The 22240-nt window shown below is 38.3% G+C and overlaps 2 protein-coding genes across 2 annotated transcripts; one reads left to right on the plus strand and one right to left on the minus strand.

Annotated features, from left to right (window-relative positions):
• Positions 1 to 4544: 4544 nt before the first annotated feature.
• LOC18010499 lies at positions 4545 to 7571 on the minus strand. The gene is made up of 7 exons (XM_024150749.1): positions 7089 to 7571; positions 6133 to 6966; positions 5925 to 6047; positions 5692 to 5813; positions 5443 to 5529; positions 5283 to 5367; positions 4545 to 5207 (listed from the first exon to the last, which is right to left on the minus strand). Exons 1-7 carry the CDS (start codon positions 7569 to 7571, stop codon positions 4545 to 4547), a joined length of 2397 nt encoding a protein of 798 aa, XP_024006517.1.
• Positions 7572 to 18212: 10641 nt separating this feature from the next.
• On the plus strand, positions 18213 to 20276 carry LOC112083028 (acidic repeat-containing protein-like). The gene is made up of 7 exons (XM_024150750.1): positions 18213 to 18243; positions 18454 to 18510; positions 18598 to 18618; positions 18778 to 19175; positions 19272 to 19343; positions 19415 to 19481; positions 20212 to 20276. The coding sequence occupies exons 1-7, from the start codon at positions 18213 to 18215 to the stop codon at positions 20274 to 20276; spliced, it is 711 nt and encodes a 236-aa protein (XP_024006518.1).
• Positions 20277 to 22240: the final 1964 nt, after the last annotated feature.

The raw sequence follows: 22240 nt of genomic DNA on the forward strand, positions 1-22240 counted from the left end.
ACCTTGGACCGATTATTCTGGCAGGAACCCGTGGTAGAGACATTGCGTTTAGCGCGGAAGTACTCAGATCGGCATACCTATGGACATTGCATGACACACCATCTCGGATATACCCTGGTGGAGTATATCGGCCTTTATTCCTGCGCTGCTTAGCGTCGAAAAATCCACGGGCCATATTGGTCGAAGCTATAAGGTTCGTGTCAACAGAGGAGAAGATCTATACCGCCATCAGGATGCTAAATAAGCTCGTTCCATCAGACGTCTATGCCACTTACAGCTGTGCCATTTTGCAAATGTGCGTGGGTCGCCCTAACAGAGGGAAAAAACTTCTAAAGATGGTTTTCAGGTACCACTATCCTCATGATTCTCGTGAAATTCTTGAAGTCGCCGAAGATATAGTATATTTATTCTGGTCATTTTGCCCACGTAATAAACATACATACGAGAAAACATTCAGGTACCCTAGTCTCATTCATGAAGACTACTCTGCGTCGTGCGAAGTGTATCACGAGAATGTGCATTACATTGTTAGATGTGAAAATTGTTATCTTAGATGTTCGGCAGAAAAAATAGCAAAAATGCTTTAGTATCGATGTGCTATTGTTACATGTTGCGGTTATTTCAATAATAAATATGAAGTTTAAATATAGCCTTATGTCTAAAAGGGTTTACAATCCCGTATACCAATGTTGGTGTACGTTTACGAACCCGTATACCAATGTTAGTGTACGTTTACGATCCCGTATAGATGTGAAAATTGTTATCTTAGATGTTCGGCAGAACGCTTTGCAAAAATGCTTTAGTATCGATGTGCTATTGTTAGATGTTGTGGTTATTTCAAAAATAAATATGAAGTTTAAATACAGCCTTATGTCCAAAAATTGTTTACAATCCCGTATACCAATGTTGGTGTACGTTTACGAACCCGTATACCAGTGTTGGTGTACGTTTATGAACCCGTATACCAATGTTAGTGTACGTTTACGATCCCGTATTCATCGTTCTTTAAAAAGGTGTAATGTTACTTTATTTTCAACCTGTAGGTGTACGTCTATAGGTATACTGTAATAGGTGTACATAAATAATTACAGTGAATAGGTATAGTGTAATATGTATACTGTAATAGGTGTACATAAATAATTACAGTGAATAGGTGTACATAATTAATTACTGCCCTAGACGAAATGAAATCCTGGCAAATTCATCTATATATTTCGAATGGCTAAATTCTCCATATTTTAAAAAAATGGTAAGAGCTATGATAAAATCAACATAAGTACCATAAATATCATAAAATCAACATAAGTACCATATATATCATAAATCAACATAAGTACTAAAAAACGAAAGCAGACAAGCAATTTCAAAAACATCAGTTGTAGTTCGGAACACTAAGACAACATAAATAATTAACGACACACGAATGCAACCAAATACTAAGATTACGGCTTTCACCAATCGAGCATGACCGGCCAGCTTGGAACGACGTTCCTAATGAAGCGGAAGAACCTTTGGGTCTCTTGGGCCCAGAAACAGGTTGTGCACTTTGGCTGCTTAAAGTCTTCTCTAAACCACTGGAGCCAGTAATTGATAACCCCGCACTGACAGGTGTACAGCGCAAGGAATCTCGGATGAAAGGCAGCCGCTTTCTCAGTGAAATCCATTGGCAAATCGAAATTCTATCCGTGTGGAACATCGACCAGCAACAACCGGCTCAACCTCCTCCGGTTTTGCACCGTGAGCCTGCCCAAATACTCCTCTGCACGGACGAAGTCTTCCGGCACAGCTCTGAGCCACATTGGTACACAAAAAGGGCTCGGTCGTAGCCTCCCTCCGCAGCAGCCCTTATCAATTCCACGCCTTCACCATCGTGGAAGAAAAAGTAGGCTTGCATCCCCCTCTCGAAAATAACCCCTGGATTACCCGCGTCATAGAATCTCCTCATCATCGCTGGGTAATGTGGAACCGCCGCTGGTTCATGCACGATTTCGGCGGGATCAATGGCTCGATAGAAACCCCTGCTTGTGCCGATACGGTTGAAACGAGAACAAACAGCACGGAGGCGGGCTATTTCCCTTATAGTTGGGTTTGTTGCGGCCAGAATTTGTTCCAGCAATTCATCAGGGAGTGAGAGAAGATAGGAAAAAGCACCATCACCACCTCTGTTTCTCCTTCGAACCATCGTTTATTTCGGTGAAAAGAGAAAAGATAAGAAAATGTAATGAGGAAGAAGAGAAAGGATTGAAAATGGTTTGAAAGAGGAAGTTATGATGGTTCTAAGTAGGCAGTTATGGTGAAGGGATTGAATTTAAAGAGGTAGTAGTGCGGTTTTAATAGAGCCGAATAGATGTCTTTGAAGAAAGACGTTGAAAAGAGACGAAAATATGTCTTTTCGTTTACCGCCAAAATTAAATTACCACAATAAATACAGAGAATTACCAAATAAAAGTAAATTTCACCATTAAACTTTTTATGATATCTGAGACAATACTATTAGTATACCACAATACATTTATGATATCTGAGACAATACTATTAGTATTTATGATATTATCGAAATTTCATTAACAACCCAGCCCTTTTTGTATTTGTTCGAAACTAAATTTCTTGTCATCATTACAGACGTTTTCTCAACATCACGTTACCCGAGATATAGAGTACAGATTGTCCACATAGACGAAATCATGCATATTTTTAAAAATATACGTACAGAAATAGGTAAGGTGAGACTTTTAATAAATAATGTCGTTTGTATATCCATCTTCTCTGAAAATTCCCACAAAATAGATAATGTCGTTTGTATACTCAAATATATAATATGTGATAAATGTAACATTCAGGTGTACAAATTTAGGTGTACATATTGAGTCCAGATTGAGGTCTTCTTTTTTTTTTAGTTATTAGGCGTACAAAGAGAGTTAAACTGAGACTTTAAAGATATAAGAGAATGGTTCTCGAGAAAGTGAAACTACCACCCACCGAAATTAAATAAAGTCAACACAATTAAAGTATACATAGATAGAAAGGAAAACAAAGTACACCTACATACATACATACGTAGTAGGCCTAAATAAAAGATTAAATCATAAAGTACGAAATATGGAATCTAATCGATTACACACCAAGGTGTACACAACGCAGGTGTACACACCGAAAATGGTTGACTTTCACCAATCAGTCACCATTCTTCCATTGATGGCCCAGAATGCACTGCATACCAAACAAATACGAAGAACTTTTGCGTTTCCTGTGCCCAGAAACACGACGTGCACATGCTTGGCCCCTTTAACAATTCGTCATGCCAATCAAGTTGAGCATTGGCAACACCACAGCGACAAGACCAAAGTGTGGCAAACTGAGCATTAGTCTCAAATCTCCTCCTCGAAAACTCTTCAGGAAAATTAACATAACCACGCTCACCTCCATCAATAATTTTCCGAATTATTCTCCTCATTGCCCCCCTGCTTAGTTTTGAAAGATACTCTAAACCCACGGGGTCTTCGACCACTGCTTTCATGTACATCCCATACATGTAAATACCTGTTTCGTATCCCATATCTGCAGATTCCTTGATGAGTTTTATGCCACCTTTGTCTCCACGGCAGAAGTAGTCTTGCATCCCCTTCATGAATAGCAAACCAGGATTGCGTGCGTCATACATCCTCCTCAACAAGTTGGGAAATTCCCAAAACTCGATAAAAGGCATATCGAAATCTTCGGGAATAGGCATCTCCAATTCCACGGGATCAACCGATGCGAGAAAATTTTTGGTTAAAGTGCAGGCCTGGAACCGTTTGCAAACTTGCTTCAGTGTGAAAATTTGTTGGACGGAGTTGCAACTGTATGCGAGCACCTTCTCCAATAGTTCGTCGGGAAGCGCCATCAGAGGGGATTGACAATCACGGATATCCACATCACATCGCCCTCTCTTTGGTGCCATAGTTAATTTGTGAGGTTTAATTGTGATGAAAACGGTTGTTTATGGAGATGGAATAACTGCGGTTTAGGATTTGTGAAGCGGAACGGTTCTTTATGTTGCATCTATATAATAATAAAATAAGCCCACTAATTGAGCGTATACATTAAATGCGGTTTCCGTTAAGATTGTAAATGAGTTTATAAAATTATTGCATAAACCAAAAATTTCCTTGTTGTACACCCAGTTGATGTACACCTAAATGGATATTGGTGGTGTACAGGTACATATTTCGCCTGGAACAAAGTATTCACACACCAATTAATAAATACTAAAATAAAGTGAAGTATAAACAAATTTTTCTTGATGTACTCCCAGTTGATGCATATTGGTGTACAACTAAACGCTATTAGGTGTACGGAAACGCAATTACTAAAGTAAACTAAATTATAACCAAACTAAATAATTGACACACCATTTAATAGATAGTAAAGTAAACTAAAGTAAACTAAATTATAAGCATATAAATTATCAAATAAACCCACATCCTAAACATTATAAAACACATAATCCAACAAATAACCCTTCCTTAAATTGTCAAGTTCAACATTAAACTTCAACATTCGTCCTACGCGTTGGCAATAGCCGGATTCCCGACAAACTCTTCGTATGAGTCCATGGCGTATTTCTCCCTTAACCTGTCAACGTCATCGTCCGTTATCAAAGCCATATCCTCCACTCCAAGCCCTGCAGCATGCATCTCTAAGAATTTGGCCGCACATGGCCCACAGTCACCGGATCTTTTGTTCTGATATATGCCCTCCAAACGACTCCATGTGTAAGGGGTGGTGCGTAGGCCTTCCGTTAATTTGCTATCCAAATAACGCTTCAATATAAATGGCATACTTTGACACACGGGCGCCATATACTGCTCCACAGCCGCTTCATCATTATGACTGATGAATGAGTCCAAAATCTTTATGTTGCCCGTTTTAAAGTCAATTACAAGGCCCACCCAATGCTCAGACCCCCAGTTCATCGGGACGTATACAACGTCCACAAACCGTATAAACATTTGCCTCTGCCGCTGATTAGCCCACTTTGCTGGTTTTCCCAATACAATGCCCTGAATGGTTTTCCCCCAGTCATACTGATTTTTGTCTCGCGATATGAAATCGTTGTAGTAGTTGCCGATGATGGATATGAACAAGGTGTCTACAAATGCTACCCTGTCTTTCAAGTAGATTTCCCCTCTACGTCTCCAAAGCATGGCCATTATGACTTGCATGTGCTGACGAATAACAAAACATAAATAACATATATTACAGATAATTAAAGATTGAGTAAGTACTAACTATATACTCACCATCGTGTTAACCCACTCAGTAGGCTTCGCAATTTGTAGGAAGAATTGATTGTTCACAGTATGACCAGTGACAATGCAAAAGTCGCTGTAATGAGAGCAATTGGTAATTGATTAGAATGAAAGTTTAAGGATAAATTGCTTTCAATACGATATAACTTACATGTTTCTTTCACGCGATAATAACTCGTGAAATGCCTTGAAGTGGTCTTGTTCAACGGTTTCGAGTGGTTTGTACGCAGCTTTCGATCTGGATACAAATAGAGCTTTCACCTTTGAATCAGCGGTGTAAATATCTCGAATCTTGTCCGACCGTACACGTGCGCGTTTTCCTCTACCTCTTCCTCCTCTTCCTGTTCCTCTTCCTCTTCCTCCTCTTCCTGTTCCTCCACTTTTTCTCCTTACACCAGACGATCCCTCAACTTCTTGTGGGGGTTTAGGAGTACAAGGGGTCTTCTGCGAAGCATCACTTGCATCCTCAGGCGCAGTATGGTAATCTTTCCCCGCTAATGAGTCGTCCTCATTAGCCACAGCCTACAAACCACCGTAACAATAAAGCGTATAACATATCAATCGTATACCTAGCGTATACCTAAACACTACTGTATACACATCCATATCATATGAACAACTTTAATGTCTGACCTCTGCATCCTGCGCATCTGTCTGCGCTTCATGTTTCTTATATGCGTAGCTCAATGGGTGAGGAGTCTGAGGTTTGTAGACTACTAAGGGGCCTGACACCAAATTTGTTCTACCACCATCCACCTGAATAAGTCCTAAATAACATAGCACAATACACCCACGTTATAAAACTTAATAGAGTCAGCTGCTGACTAAACAATTAGCTCACCTCGTTGAGGCTAGAAGGTGGATCTTCATCCGGAATGACGAAGTAAGGAGGTGGACGAGTTGTTCCTGAATTGGCTTGTCCCGGTTCAGGGGTCATCGTCGGAGCTTCTGGAGTCTTCAAGTACGCATGGTCCCTGGGAGAATAATGGTCCCCGCCGTAGTAAGTAGATGTCCCTTCTTCATCATCTCTTTCTTTCTGGTGTACACCATCTTTGGGGTGTACACCATCATTATGGCGTACGCTAGACTGTGCCCCATCATAACCTCCTTCTTCACCTCCATCTTCGGCTTCGTCTGCATCTTCATCCGGTTTTGATCCATCTTTTTTTGTGTGCTGTCCTTCGTCATCCTGTTCCCCTTCTTCTTTTAACTGGTGTACATTGTCATCTTCTTCGTTCTCTTGGTATACGCCCAATCTCTTTTCCAACTCGGTCTTAATGTCACGAAGGAGCAAAGTATTCTGACGTACTATCCATCTTTTAAGCTCTTTAATCGGTCCACTTTCAGGGGATTCATCTTCCGATAGATTAGAAGAGTTCTTGCCCCTGCCTCTCTTCCTCTGCATGGGACGTTTTTCAGTTTGATGAGTTTTCTGTTTCTTCTTCGGTCTGGTGGATGGCTCAGGTTCCTGTGCATTGGTAACCTCGTCCTCTGCATCACTAATATCCACGATAGGGGCCGGTGCCACTGCAAAATCCGAAGGTGTGAATTTGTACCCCTCCGCCATGAGTTCCTGCATGAATGCAACTTTGGCATCCTCTACCTCATCTCCCCAACGCAATTCATTCTGTTGGTCATTCTCACCATCATCCAGTACCATCTGTTTCACAGACAACTAAGACAAAAAAATACAATTGCAAAATTACCAACCAAAATGACAGAGCACTTATCTTTTAAGACAAGTACTACAAAATAAGACTACAAACAGTACTAAATATAGTACTACAAATAATTTACGAGAGGGTCGGATTCCACGGCATGTATGTCCCCAAGATGCAACAGTGTGATAACGTTTTGACAGCCTTCGGGATCTTCAAGGAATGTCTTCAAGTTATCAGGTTGAGGAATTTTGGAAACCAACATTGGTATACATTGGAGGGCCATGAGTTGTAGTGATAGAGGGAATCCATAGCATGCACTGGTTTTCTGTTTAAGTTGACGGCGCAATCGTGTTACAGGATTCTCCCTTTTCTCGGCATCCGTGATTGCCTTCGGAGCTTGAAAACGAGATACTGTTTTGTTAAAGGATACCCTCCCCCATGGATACAGCATGAACCTATCCAAGTCAGTCAGCATCTCAACGTATTTCTCGGTGAGGGCCAGATTTTTGCTATTGCAAAACAGTACACCGTCGACAAGAACGATTAGGGCCAATGGAAGCCGTTTCCATCGGGGTAGATCCGGGTCCTTTAGCATTTCAAGCACATCAAACACGTTCATCGCCTTCGCTCTTCCGAACAGGTCTTTCCAGATTCCTGTTTTTCCGACATCTTCTTCTTCTTTTGTGCTATCAGGTTCGGGTCAATCCAGTGATTTCCTTGAACTCCCGTATCGAATATCTCAGAGGCTGTCCACCAAAGAGGAACCAAATCTCGTGTTTCTTCGTGGTCACAAGTTGTCGTGATAGAAGGGCATGGACAAGTTTGGCGCTGTTGCAACATCTTGCAACAGGTAGATGGAATAACTTCCCAAACTGGGAATGAAGTAGCTTCTGAAGATCTTCAGTACCCTTTAATGCCTCGACAAGGAGGCCAATGACATTGGCCTTTGAATATATGTTCAACCGAGCACCAACGGGGTAGCAACCATCGCCGAGGACTCTTTTTGGTAGTTTTTCCGAAAGGTTATTTGAAGCTTCTCCATCTTCCATGCCTGTATTTGAAGGTTCTCCGTCTTCCATACCTGTATTTGAACGAAAACAACAATTCCAAAATGCACGAAAAGATATAGTATTCTGGATAAACAGTAAAATGCGAACCCAGGGAAAATGTTTGAGGGAAAGGAGTTCGAAGGAGTTCGAAAGAGAGAACAGAGATGTGGAAAAACTACCCTATTCGTATGGTCTCCTATAATATAAGAGTAATCCAACCGTTTGAAATCAATATATAGACATAAGTACTACAGTTCATAACCGCCAATACATAAATCAAGCCAATCAGGCGCCCCGTTTCAATCTTAATCTTAATTTCAATCTTAATTTGAATTACAAACCGCCAGTACAGTTCAGACAAGGTCGAAGTTCATAAATGTAACTTACTTCTAGAATTCTGAGCAGGCCATTCTAGGAGAAGAGGAGCGAATTGTACTTTGGCTCTACACCGCTGGCGTGGATTCAGACGACTCGAGTGAATGGGATGTTCAACCCGGTCACTCCGTCGCAGTGGCATGGGCGGCATGGGCGAGTGGTCCGCCGGAGCTGTCTTCGAGTTACTCCAGAGCACTCACCTCGAAACCGGAAGCACGGTGTTGTTCCGCGTTAACGATTTTTTAACTTTCCGCGCCATTACAACGGTTAATCGGAGGCTAATCGGAGCTGGATTGCCGGAGATGGTAGATAGACGACGTCCAGATGTGGATCCCAAATTAAATTTTAAATTTAAATGTTGGGGTGTCGATAAATTATACATTTGGTTTTACTTCGGTTTATGCTATTGGACTTCGGTTGATAATTTTGTGTAATCGGTTTACCAAATCGGATTTAATCAGACATTTTTAGTTATTTTACTTCGATAATGGCAATTTAGAAGATAAAAATTGTCTAAGGGCCCTTGTGGGAATACAAACAGTAAAAACAGTCCTTTCCTTCTACGGTTTTCAAAACATCCTATTCCTCAAATTTAAAACTTAAAAACATCCCATTCAGCAATTTTCTCATAAAAATACAAATAATAAATACCTGATTAATATATTATATGTAAATTTGACATATACATATATACATATTAATATTGATACATATATCTATTATATTAAAACAGAAGCATTTTTAGTATTTGCTTCCAAACACTCCCCAAATTTTTTTAAAATATTTATTTTATATTTATATTCCAAAATTACTTATTAATTTAGATATTTTTAAATTTCCTTAAATATATGTCATATTTAATTTAAATTTCAAATAATTCGAAATTTATAATTAAATTTTTCTTATGAAAATTTAGATAATAATTTTAATACTTTAGAATTTCTTAAATAAAAATTATATTTAAATTAAATTTAAAATGTTAATAATATTATTATAATAACGCATAGTAAATAAATATCTTATAGTATTTAATTATAATCAATCGATCTAAAATATCAAATATTTAAAAATAAATACCTAACCCTCGATCGAACCTGTGTCTGATTATGATTATATATTTAAAAATAAAATAATATGATGGATCTGATTATGATTATGTATTTATACTTAAGGTCTATGAGTTAGTTTACTAAAACATGTAAGATGTTAAAATGATTTGAGGTAATTAAACTAACGGGTTAACCAATTTATAGATATATACATTTTTTATAATTAAATAATTAAATTTCATTACAAAAAGATTCTCGTCAAAATTTTTTGAGGAAGTAAGAGAATGTTGTTTATCTCTCTCGTTTTCTTCTCCCTTTCTAAAGGAAAAAAGATCTAAATGATTCTTGGTTCAAATCTTCCACAAGAGGATGGATTTGGGATCGTGTGGGATTATAAACGGATTCTTTTGAGGATTGTGATTTTCGGACAGTTTGAAATCTCTGAGGATGTATCGGACAACTTAATTACGGTAATTGATATTGAACAGGTAAGATCTGGGAAGATCCAAATAAAGATAGAAACCAGTATATCACAGCGGATCGATTCGGATGGGATTCTGATTCGACTAATTGCAATGGGATCGGGATTAAAGAAGGTATTGGAGCAGCAAGATGATGGATCTGCAGATATGGATAACAATCAGGAGGAAAACGGGAAGACACAATCGGATTCTCTGGATGCGATTAGCGGTAACAACGTGATTATGGGAAATACAATAACTCTCCAAGATCACAATCTGATTCGGAAATATCTCGAGGGAATACCTTTGCAAGTAATGTTGGCCTTTAAAAGGAGCACGCGAGGAGATTGGAGCAGCAAAACAACAACATCAACTTATCTCCTTCTTTCTATAGTCCTTCATTCGCTACACCAAAACACAAACTCATCGACAATGTCTCAGAGTTCTTTGCTCAAATCGAGTAGTTTGGAGGTCACAAATGGGGGTCCACCGAAACGGTTGAAGATTACGGTTCCTAAATTTGATAATGCGGATCTCATCAAGGATTATTCAAAAACCCTGATCGGTAGATGTATGAATCCTCAGCTGCAGGACATGAAAGCTCTATTGTTCATGCTTCCAAGGATCTGGAAAATGGAGGAGCGTGTTGCAGGTGGTAATGAAGATGGAGCCTTTCCATTTTGATTACTGGATGTTATCTTTGGTTCGCTGGTCACCGGTGGTCGATCCGTCTTATCCTTCGGCGATTAAATTCTGGATCAGGATCATTGGTGTTCCTCTACAATATTGGGCTGATGTGAGTTTTAGGAGTATTGGGAAAGCTCTAGGTGATGTGAAATCGGTGAATCTGGATGAGGGGAAGGTTGAGATGGTAATCGACGGATCGAAGCCCTTATGCTTCGAGACAACAATAGATTTCGACGAAGGTGTGGAGACGACAGTCTACTTGCGGTACGAGAAGTTATTCGGTTACTGCAGGAACTGTCTAAGTCTCTGCCATGACCAACAACGCTGCCCCCTGCGGACGGGAACGGATGAACGGAAACCTCAAGAAACCGGCCTAGAGATAACAGATAGAAACCAGAGTGTGGCATCGTACAAGACGGTCACAAAATATGGAGAGGGTGGAGGAAGAGACTCGGTGAAAAATGAGAGTGTGAATGCGGGCTTTAAAGGAAAGGGCAAAGCTCATAGAGAAGAAGCTGATAACAAGCTGAAAGGCAGATCGGAGAAGAAGACCGGTGAACACTCAATGGTCTTAATGAGACCATCAGGGTATGTCCCTCCAAAGGCGCTACACAGGACATACAAAGCCAAAGAAGCTGGCAATAATGGTGCGGAAATTTCTGAAAGGGAGTTGAGGTCCACGGTGGAGGTTACTAGGAACCAGAGGAAAGAATTCCCAGAAGATAAGGCGATCACAAAGGCGGATCACAACATCGGTATGCCTCAAATAAGAAGCTTAGCAAGGAAGAGTCTTTCTTTTGATGAAGATGATCTCATGGAGGAACCGGTCTTGAACGGGAGAGCAAATTCTAACAGAAACAGGGAGTCAGAGGGGATTAATCCGGTGATAGAACGGAATATTGATGATGGAATGGCAGGTGACGAGGATATGCAGAACCAGGGGCTGACCTTATCAGCCAACGACATCTCAGGATATATGATGGAACACAGTTTGGAAGCTGCAAAAGAGGAGGAGCTAAACCTGTGCTCGGAAATGCAGGACCATATTAAGCCAAGCTCATCCGGTAATGCAATCACGGTGACACTTGGGCAAGATATGGAGGCTAATCCGGACATGGTCACTTGCGAAGGAAATGTGGAAAAGGAAAGGGGTGAGGATGACTTTGAAGACGGGGAATTTTTCCAGACTATTACAGAGGTTGAGGATTTATGGGATTCTGCAGGTCTTGAGGTCACAGTAGCAGATTTACTGGGAGAGACAGGCCCTGCAAAGTCATCGGATAAAGAGGGAGGGGGACTCGAAGAGGTGGCGAAGGACGGAGACAAAAACGATGTAAAAAAGAAAACTGTCAAGAGCAATCCGCTCTTTCTAGGAGGCAGCACAAAGAAGCGACTGGTCCAAAAATTCACATCTCCTCGGAAAAAACAAGGGGTCAAAAATGGGAACAACATAGGTGACAAAGGCCAGAATGGAGCTCCGAAGGGGACCTTAAACCCAAAACAGGGGCAGAAAGCAACAAACAAAGCGATTAATGAGAGTACTTAGCTGGAATTGTCAGGGTCTTGGAAGCAAATGGACAATAAGCTACTTGCGAGAGATTTGGAAAAGACATAGGCCCGAATTTTTATTTCTTTCAGAGACTAAACAATGTTATTCTTTTGTGCAACAATTTCAATTTCATTTTAGTTATAATAAATTATTTACGGTTGAACCTTGCGGAACAAGTGGAGGACTTGCACTTTTTTATAATGATCTTTTTAACATTAAGGTAATATATTCAAGTGCAAGAATTATTGATATCGAAGCGGTTATTCAAGGAAAAATTGTTTATCTGTCCTTTATTTATGGTGATCCGGTTCCCAAACAGCGGGATCAAGTATGGGAACGATTGACGAGAATCAGCCTTTCTCGAAAGGAACCATGGTTTATCATTGGGGACCTAAACGAAATTACTGGTAATCATGAAAAGCAAGGTGGAGCCTTGCGACATGCATCGACCTTTACATCCTTTAATCTCATGATTAGTATTTGCGGTTTCCTAGAATTTCCGTGTTTAGGAAATACTATGTCTTGGAGGGGACGTAGAAACTCCAAAATAGTTAGATGTCGATTGGACCGAGCTCTAGCAAATGAACACTGGCATGAGATGTTCTGTCATTCGTTTGTGGAGTATCTGGCAATGATTGGATCGGATCATAGACCGATAGTAACAACAATTGAGGATAAAATCCCCCGGAAGAGAACCCAATTCCGATTTGACAAACGATGGATTGGCCAAGAGGGTTTAATGGATGCTATATCTACAGGATGGACTTTAAATATCGGGTGACGTGAGGGAACGTTCATGGAAAAAATCTCTAATTGCCGTCGCGAAATATCTAGATGGAGGAAAAACAATCTACCTTACGGGAAAGAGAGGATTACTGAGTTGCAAAAGGAGCTTGAGGACGTTCAAAATGATGATACAAAATCGGAGGAGGAATTACTAGATGTTACAAGGAAATTAAAAATAGCTTATAGAGACGAGGAGCTTTTTTGGCAACAGAAAAGCCGGAACGATTGGGCTATTGGGGGTGATAAAAATACAAAATTCTATCATGCGCATGTAAAACAAAGACGAGCAAGGAATCGAATTGTCGGTTTATATAATGCGGCAGGTTCATGGGTGACCTCCGAAAAAGAGGTCGAACAAGTTGCAGTGGGATATTTTGAGGACTTGTTCACTACAACCTCCCCATTAGAATTTGAATCAGCACTTGGAGAAATTCAAACTCGAGTCACAGAGGAGGATAATGCCATGTTAGTGGCGGAGGCAACAGAAGATGAGGTGCACAAAGCTTTGTTTATGATGAACCCGGGAAAGGCTCCAGGGCCTGACGGAATGACAGCATAATTTTTTCAAAAATCATGGCAGATAATTAAAACGGATTTACTTGGGTTAGTAAATGGCTTCTTGGAAACAGGGATCTTCGATCAACAACTAAATATGACTAACATATGTTTAATTCCTAAAAAGGACAGGCCAACTCGAATGACGGAACTGCGACCAATAAGTCTATGCAATGTTGGATATAAAATAATTTCTAAAGTTTTTTGCCAAGGGTTAAAGAAACTATTACCCGATATTATTTCAGACACACAATCGGCTTTCGTCGCGGGACGCTTGATCTCGGATAACATTCTGATTGCACAGGAAATGTTCCATGGGCTCCGCACAAATAAGTCTTGCCAAGATAAATTCATGGCAATTAAAACGGACATGAGCAAAGCCTATGACAGGATCGAATGGGATCTCATAGAGCATCTCTTGAGAAAAATGGGATTTGCGGAAAGATGGATTACCTGGATGATGTGGTGTATAAAATCAGTACAATATAAAGTTCTTTTGAATGGGCAACCTAAAGGAAGAATAATTCCACATCGGGGACTCCGACAAGGGGATCCCTTGTCCCCATATTTATTCATTTTGTGTACGGAAGTCCTGATATCTAATATAAAGAAGGCAGAACAAGACAAAAAGCTGACCGGATTGAAAGTAGCCCGATCAAGCCCTTCGATCTCACACTTGTTATTTGCGGATGACAGCCTTTTCTTTTGTAGAGCAAACAAGGAGGAATGTCAGCAGATACTGCAGGTGCTCCGCCAATATGAGAACGTTTCGGGTCAACAAATAAATTTTGACAAGTCGTCAATACAATTCGGGCATAAGGTCTCAGACATAGTGAAAAATGAGATGAAACAAATTTTAGAAATTCACAACATGGGGGGAATGGGCTCATATTTAGGATTACCGGAAAACCTTGGGGGAACAAGAAGCAAGATCTTCCAGTTTCTAGCTGACAGACAACAGGACCGCGTAAACGGATGGACATCCAACCTTTTATCAAAAGGGGGAAAGCAAGTACTAATAAAATCGGTGGATTCCGCTATGCCAACATTTGTCATGTCATGTTTTCGCTTACCAAAATCAATTACCACAAAGTTAACTAGCATCACGGCAAGATTTTGGTGGAACACGAAAAGGTCAAGGAAGGAATGCACTGGATAGCATGGCCAAAGATGTGTCGTCACAAATCGGTGGGGGGCATGGGCTTCAGGTCGCTAGAGAGTTTTAATACGGCACTGTTGGCAAAACAGTTATGGCGATTAATAGAAAAGCCAGATACGCTATTCGCGAGAGTACTCAAAGGACGATATTATCAGAATGCAGGTCCAATGGACAACATAAAGTCATATTCCCCATCTTACGGATGGCGAAGTATTATCTCAGCTCGATCTCTGGTTAACAAAGGGCTAATCAAAAGAGTTGGTTCTGGATGTTCCACGTCGGTTTGGAAAGATCCCTGGATACCATCTTCTCGCCCCAGATCAGCAATATGTGAGGGTTATAATTATTACCCAAATCTCATGGTTAATCACCTCATTGATCCACAGACTAGTACTTGGAATATGGGGCTCTTCAATGCTATTATAGATCCAAAAGATGTGGAAATAATACAAGGGATGCCCATCAGCGCTTCATTTTGGCCGGATGTACTGGATTGGCACTTCACAAAATCAGGCAAATACATGGTCAAATCTGGATACCAAATTGAACATCAAAACTCGGAAGCAGAAACACAAAACCTATATGGACCTACTTTCGAGCCCCTATTAGTAAAACTATGGAAACTGAGGTGTCCCCCCAAATTACGCCATTTTCTATGGCAAGTACTGTCATGTTGTCTGGCTGTTGCCAAAAACCTGAACAACAGAGGAATCAAATGTGATGCGCAATGCAGTAGATGTGGGGCAGAGGAGGAAACGGTCAATCATGTTTTATTTGAATGTCCACCCGCAATGCAGACGTGGGCTTTGTCACAGATCCCAACACCTACGGGAGTTTTCCCAGGAAGATCTATTTATGCAAATTTGGATTATTTGTTTTGGCGTACACCAACAGGAACTTCTAATGAATCATATCCATGGATAGTATGGTACATTTGGAAAGCAAGAAATGACAAACTATTCTCAAACATAGACAGAGATCCACGATTAACGCTTAAACTAGCGGAAACGGAAAGCCTTTTATGGATTGAGACACAAAACTCGGTAACTGAAACGGAAACACAACATCCTCAATTGCCATCACACCCGACCTCCTTTAATAATGGATGGTGTTCGGTGGATGGTTCTTGGAAGGAGATGGATAAAACATCAGGTATAGGATGGTATTATAGGAGAGAGGAATCCATGGGGGCACAGAATTTACGACGAAGTTTATCTCCTTTACATGCAGAAGTAGAGGCACTATTATGGGCAATGCTGTGCATGATTGAAAATCAGCGAAGAAAAGTAGTTTTTGCAACAGACTGTTCTGATGTGGTGAAGATGGTGTCGGCACCAACGGAATGGCCAGCATTTGCACATCAACTGGGGGAAATCCAGAAATACAGAGAGAAGTTCCTTTTTTTCAAACTGATACACATACCACGAGCGAAGAACACCAAGGCAGACGCATTAGCTCACAGCGCTAGAGTCTATCCAGGGAATATGATTTATGTGAACTCATCTCCACCGGTTTGGTTAACAACTTCGGTTTAGGAGAAGAGGCTGTTGACAACAAAAAAAAAAAAAAAAAGATTCTCGTCAAACGCACGGGTTTAAAATCTAGTACATATTAATTAAACAAAACCAAAAAAACAAATATACAAATAGGTTTACAAAAAAAAAACAGAAGTCTACCATAAGGACAAAACTAGAAAGACGTACAACACTGCAAACATAAGTCTACCAAACCGCTGGTTTTTCGTAGATATGAGAATACTTTTAGGACAAAAAAGTAATTCTGAACTAAAAAGTCAAATGTCTGCCAAACATTAACAACTAAGTCTACTTCAAGCATGGTAAATAACTCTACCATAGAAACAAGTCTACCATAAGCATATCATATGTCTACCAGATCGAGGTTATCTTTGTAAATACCAAACTTAATTAATCTACCACATGATCCTTATAAGAAGTCTATCATACGTACAATAACTCTACCAGATTACATAAACTCTACCAAACAAGCAAACAAATCTACCAACATTCTGTAAGTCTACTTCATGTAACAAATAATCTACCACTTACCGGAAGAAATTTTATTTTAATTTAAATATACCACAAAACAAACATATCTACCACAAAACAAACAAATCTACCAACATTCTGTAAGTCTACCTCATGTAACAAATGATCTACCACTCAGTGGAAGGAATTTTACTTGAATTTAAATCTACCACAAAACAAACATATCTACCATAAAAGCAAAAAATCTACCAACTAGATATAACTCTACCATAAAACAGATATATCTACCGTCACGTATTGATAACTTTTTTCACATAAATCTACTGCCAAAGGACATAAGTCTACCAACTCAGAAATAAAATCTACCTCATTGTCAATAAATCTACCGACAAAGTCAACTATGCGAGAAAGTCAACGCTTTCTTTAACAAGTCTACCAACACGTTTGACAAGTCTGCCATTCATAACAACAAATCTACTGAAACATAATAAATCTACCTCTCATTCTACCAAGATAAGTCTACCAGCATTGGTAAAATCTACTAATTCTCGAATAAATCTATCATCGACCTAATAACTCTACCAACAAAATTTTTGCGTTGACCAGAATTTGATAAGTCTACCGTCAAAGCCTGGTAGACTTATCAAATTTTCAGCGCTATTTTCTGCTTACGTGGCATTAAAAAAGTAATGGCATTTTCGTAATTAGGTTTTTTTCAACAAAGGCGAAAAGGGTGTTTTGGGTATGCTAGGTTAGTTTTGTAAAAAAAAAGTGCGCTAAACAAGCAATATATATACTTTCTAAGGTTAGTACAGTAATCCTCCTATATATTGTACTAGTTGTCCTTTTATCTCTTAGTTGTACCATTCGTACCAGTTATCCTCCTCTGCAGATTTGGTGATGAACTGAGGTATAATTATAATTTACCTAAGAATCACTATGATTCAACGATTATATTTAAAAAATTATCCATGCAAATACCTAATCGTCACATAAAATTGGGTTACCAACCTGATTTCCAATTATAATAAAAGAAATCAACAATTATTTAAGTCGTCTTAGTTATACCTATTTGTACCAGTTGTCCTATCTCATAGTTGTACGAATTGTACTAGTTGTCCTCTTATCTCTTAGTTGTACCATTCGTACCAGTTGTCCTCTTCTGCAGATTTGGTGATGAACTCAAATTTTAATTCAACAACTATATTCGATAAAACTGGGTTACCAACCCGATTTACATACTGAACAAGCAATTTTGGCAAATCCAATCTCTAAATTGTGAAATCCCTAAATCTCTTAATAAAAATCTAATTAGGTTTTGAAACTTCAACAATGGTGGTGGAGAGAGGAGATAAAGATAAGAAACTAATTGCAGAGGATGAATAGACAAAGTTTGGATGATGAAGATATGATTTTGGTGATTTTTGGAATCTATCGTCGAAACGTCGATGATGAAGATGAGAGAAAAAAAAATGATAATTAAAAAAAAAGAATTAAAAAATTAAAAGAAATTGTTGGAAAAAAAAAGAAAGAAAATTTAGATAATTGATAAATAAAAAATAAAATCGATTAGTGGGTGCCTAGATGGGTCTGAAATTGGATGGATATGACTCTGGTTTTATCTATATTAGTATTTGTGAAGTGAATTCTTCTGTGGTTTAACGCACACTTTTTGATGTCGTTTTGATTAATGATACCTTTCTTTAATCAAATGTCTATAGACATCTAGGCTCGATTAGTGGGTGCCTAGATGTCTATATCTTAGCCTTTCAGATACATACCCTTATTATATATTAATCTATGAATGTTTTCAATTTTTATGTAGACATTGATTCTTCGTATCATATATCTATTCTTGATCACGAGCTTTTTATCAAAGGAGGTATTTCTGCTCTTAATGTAATATATTTTTGTTAATGGTGTATATTAAGTCTTTATGTTTGTTCTAATGTTTGTTTTGTGCATTTAGGTTCTGATCGTGTTAATACGAGTGATCATGCTCAGAAGACTTTTCTATAGGATTTTGCGAGGAATGCTTGGGTTATGAATAAAGAATCTAATGGTTTCAGTTCTTTGTTTTTTGGTTTGAACACTGTTTTTTTTTTTAGAATACTAATTACACCGTTTTTACATATATTTATCTATGCAGAAGATAGTGACTCTGATGATACCGAGGTTTTATCGGGTCGTGGTACTGATGATGATTATGGTTTTGAGGATTATATGGGGTCTGATTCAGAGACGGGTGAAGATACTGATGATATGGACCAAACAGATGAGTATGATTCTGAGGATGATTTTATTGACGACGATGAGACTTGTGAAGAATCTGATGGTTCAAGTGATAGCTCAGAAGATGATAGCGGTGATGACGAAGATGAAGATGGTGACGATGCCGATCCAACTGATGATAATGAAAATGATGATGAAGATGTTATGTTGGATGATGAGACTGATATTGACGATGATAGTGAAGATCAGAGAAACGTCGAATTGAGTGATATACTCATCGAAAAGAATATTAGTATATCTGGACACCAGGATTCGGTGTGTACTTATACAGTTTCTCTTGGTTCAATGTGTTTTGGTAGGTGTGTTTCATGTTTGAGTCCTTCCAAAGATGGTTGTACTATCTTTGTTAAGGTTTTACAAACGTGGGTGCATATGCTAATTTCGAAACGTTCTTCCTTGGAGCTCATATTGTCGGATGAACAGGTATTTATTGTACTATTACACAAAAATATTCTAAATTTTTGTCGGTGTCTAATTGACTGTTTTATTCACAGGGTGTAAAAATTCAGGCCACTGTTAGTGATGGTGAGATCAGTGTTGCATCGTCTCGCATAGATGTTGGTAGTTGGATTATTATCAGTCGTTTTTCTGTTATCGATTGTGAGGATAGTTGTAGACCGACTTCTCATAGATACAAAATATTGTTCCTACCATCAACTATCATTGACAAGACTTCACGTAGATGTGAAAATGCCTATTTTGACTTCGTTGATTTTCAAAGGATATTGGATCGTGCCCATGATGATGACTATTTAGTTGGTGTGTTTATTTTTGATTTAGTTATTGAATTTCGTTATTATTATCTTACTGATGTTAACATCGTTTAATTTTTGTTGTCTATGAAGATTTGATAGGTCGTGTCTTAAATGTAAGCAACGTCCTGTGGTTTACTGACTGGAGAGCATTCTTTTCCTTCATATGGCAGTCTATGTAATGATATATGTGATTCCGAGATATGGGGTTCATATTCAACCGTCACGTTCTGTCTTAGAGATAAACGGTACTGTCTGCTGAATGTTTTAAACTGTATAATGTCGTTTTAATTATTCTATCCATCTGAATATGTGTGGCATGTTTTAATTTAGTGGTGTTGATTTGAGTTGTGAATTGTTCGGTGAGATGGCGAAAAACTTTTATGTATCTTGGAGACGCTGTGATCAAGATATCATTGTGTGTGTGCTTAGATGGGCCGTTATTGATTATTTTGGAGGTATTTTTAGTATACTAATTTATATTCTCTATGTTCGTTTTGTTTTATTGTTTTGACTCTGTATTTGTTTTATCAACATAGGCAAGATCACTATATCTTCCACATCTCCTACTAAGTTCGACTCAATCCCCGTATTCCAGAGTTAGATGAGTTTTTGGAACAGTGAGTTTCTAATACTTAATGTTTGTATTTTGACTTTTTAGTATTAATTTGTGGTCGCCTTCTCTCTCTCAAATCTTTTTTATAACAATGCAGATATCCGCGTAAGAGGCCATGCACGCGTGGTAGTGTGGCACGTCTATATTGAATAGTGCTATGACGTCTACATTGAATATCATTTTAAAAAATGATTTACCATGTATACAAATTATAGTTTAATTATTCTTTGTTCTTCAGACCTCTTTATTTCAATCAATAAATATATTTTTTTAATGTAATTATTATTGTTGTTTGATATTGAAGTATAGAAAGCGGAGAAAATAATATAAGTTATATATTCACATAAATAACGCATGTTTTTATTGGTTTCTTGGACTCCTCATATTTATAAATATTTAAGAGGATTCGAATATATCCCCGATCATATCACAACTTTTAGTTTTTTCCATTTAGTGTCTATGAAAATCATGGTGTTTGAGTGGATTATTTTATTGATTTCTTGGACTCCAAGTAACTCATATTTATAAATATCTAATAGGATTCGAATATATCCCCGATTATACCACAACTTTTGTTTTTTTCATTTAGTAGCTATGAAAATCATGGTGTTTCAATGAATTGATTAATTACTTATTAAAAAGGAAAAACTCGGTAGTTGAGAGGTGTATAAAATGTAAATAAAGGAAAACATTCTAAGAAACCCTAGAAAAAAATAAACAACGTGTAAACCACATAATTCTTATATCTCTATATATATGCATATATTTCGGTATAGGTATATATATGCGTCTATCGCGACTTCACGGGTTATCAGTCTGCATTGTTAGAATTGTTTGCATTCGGGTTCTTCGATGAAAGCGTTTGGTAAATGAGTTTTGTATTACGTTTTTGAGGATGTTACTAATCGTTAGTTTTCTTTACGGTATTCTATTGTTGTTATTGTATATATGATTGTTGTTCTATTGTACATGTCTAGGTGCTCAAAGGCGACCACGTGTTAATTGGCAAGTTATGCCGTTCATCTCCCGGGGGAAAATATTGTGTTTTCTAATAATTTAGATAGACGTGTTGCTGCTAGAAAACCTAAATTCCTTGCTTGGTTTAGGTGTGATCAGTCTTATCCAGAGGCAAGGAATCTTTTATACTCGGAGATTCCTTATATGTTTGTATGGGATCTTAAAAATAGGACATGGAGGCCAAGACTAAAAGGAAATTCTGGTGCTTGTGTTGTGGACGAATCGCCGACTGAGTACGGAGAAGAGTATTATCTGAGGCTATTATTGGACATAGTTAGGGGTCCACGTAGTTTTGATTATATTAGGACTGTTGATGGAGTCGTTTATCCTTCGTTTAGAAGTGCGTACCATGCATTAGGGTTCGTTGGTTGATTATCAGAAGACAGTAATTTTTTACCATATTTTTTTTTAGTTTCTTTATCGTGGTATACTTATTTCTTATTTTAACAAAAGCAATATATAATAAATGATATTAGAATAATTATATATATCAGTTTTGTTATACTAATAAAGTTTAATTATAACATATTATTATTCCGTTTTTCCGTAATCTTATCGTTGCTTATATTTTATCAAATTAAAATAAAATAACTATATATGATACGCCGTATATATAGAGTTGTTTATCGGTCGGTGTATTTGTGATCGATAACTCATATCGTTGCTTTTCTTTTACCGAGTTCGAGTATATAATAGATGGATCATGCGACGTTAACAGTTGTGTGGGTAAGTTGTGTGTATTACGTATGTTCTTGTGATATGACACATATTATGTTTTGTAAGTTATAAATCGCTATAGTGTTGACTTGCCTTTTTATGTTTTTATCGTTAAGACCTAATTGGACGTGTTATGACTGTTGGAAACTACGTTGATCCACAATATCCTTTTGAAAGCTACATGATGAACGAGATATATATCGAATTGGAGAATCAGA

This window comes from Eutrema salsugineum, unplaced genomic scaffold (assembly GCF_000478725.1).
Source record: "Eutrema salsugineum unplaced genomic scaffold, Eutsalg1_0 scaffold_7, whole genome shotgun sequence".
In the NCBI taxonomy this organism is placed as follows: Eukaryota; Viridiplantae; Streptophyta; class Magnoliopsida; order Brassicales; family Brassicaceae; genus Eutrema; species Eutrema salsugineum.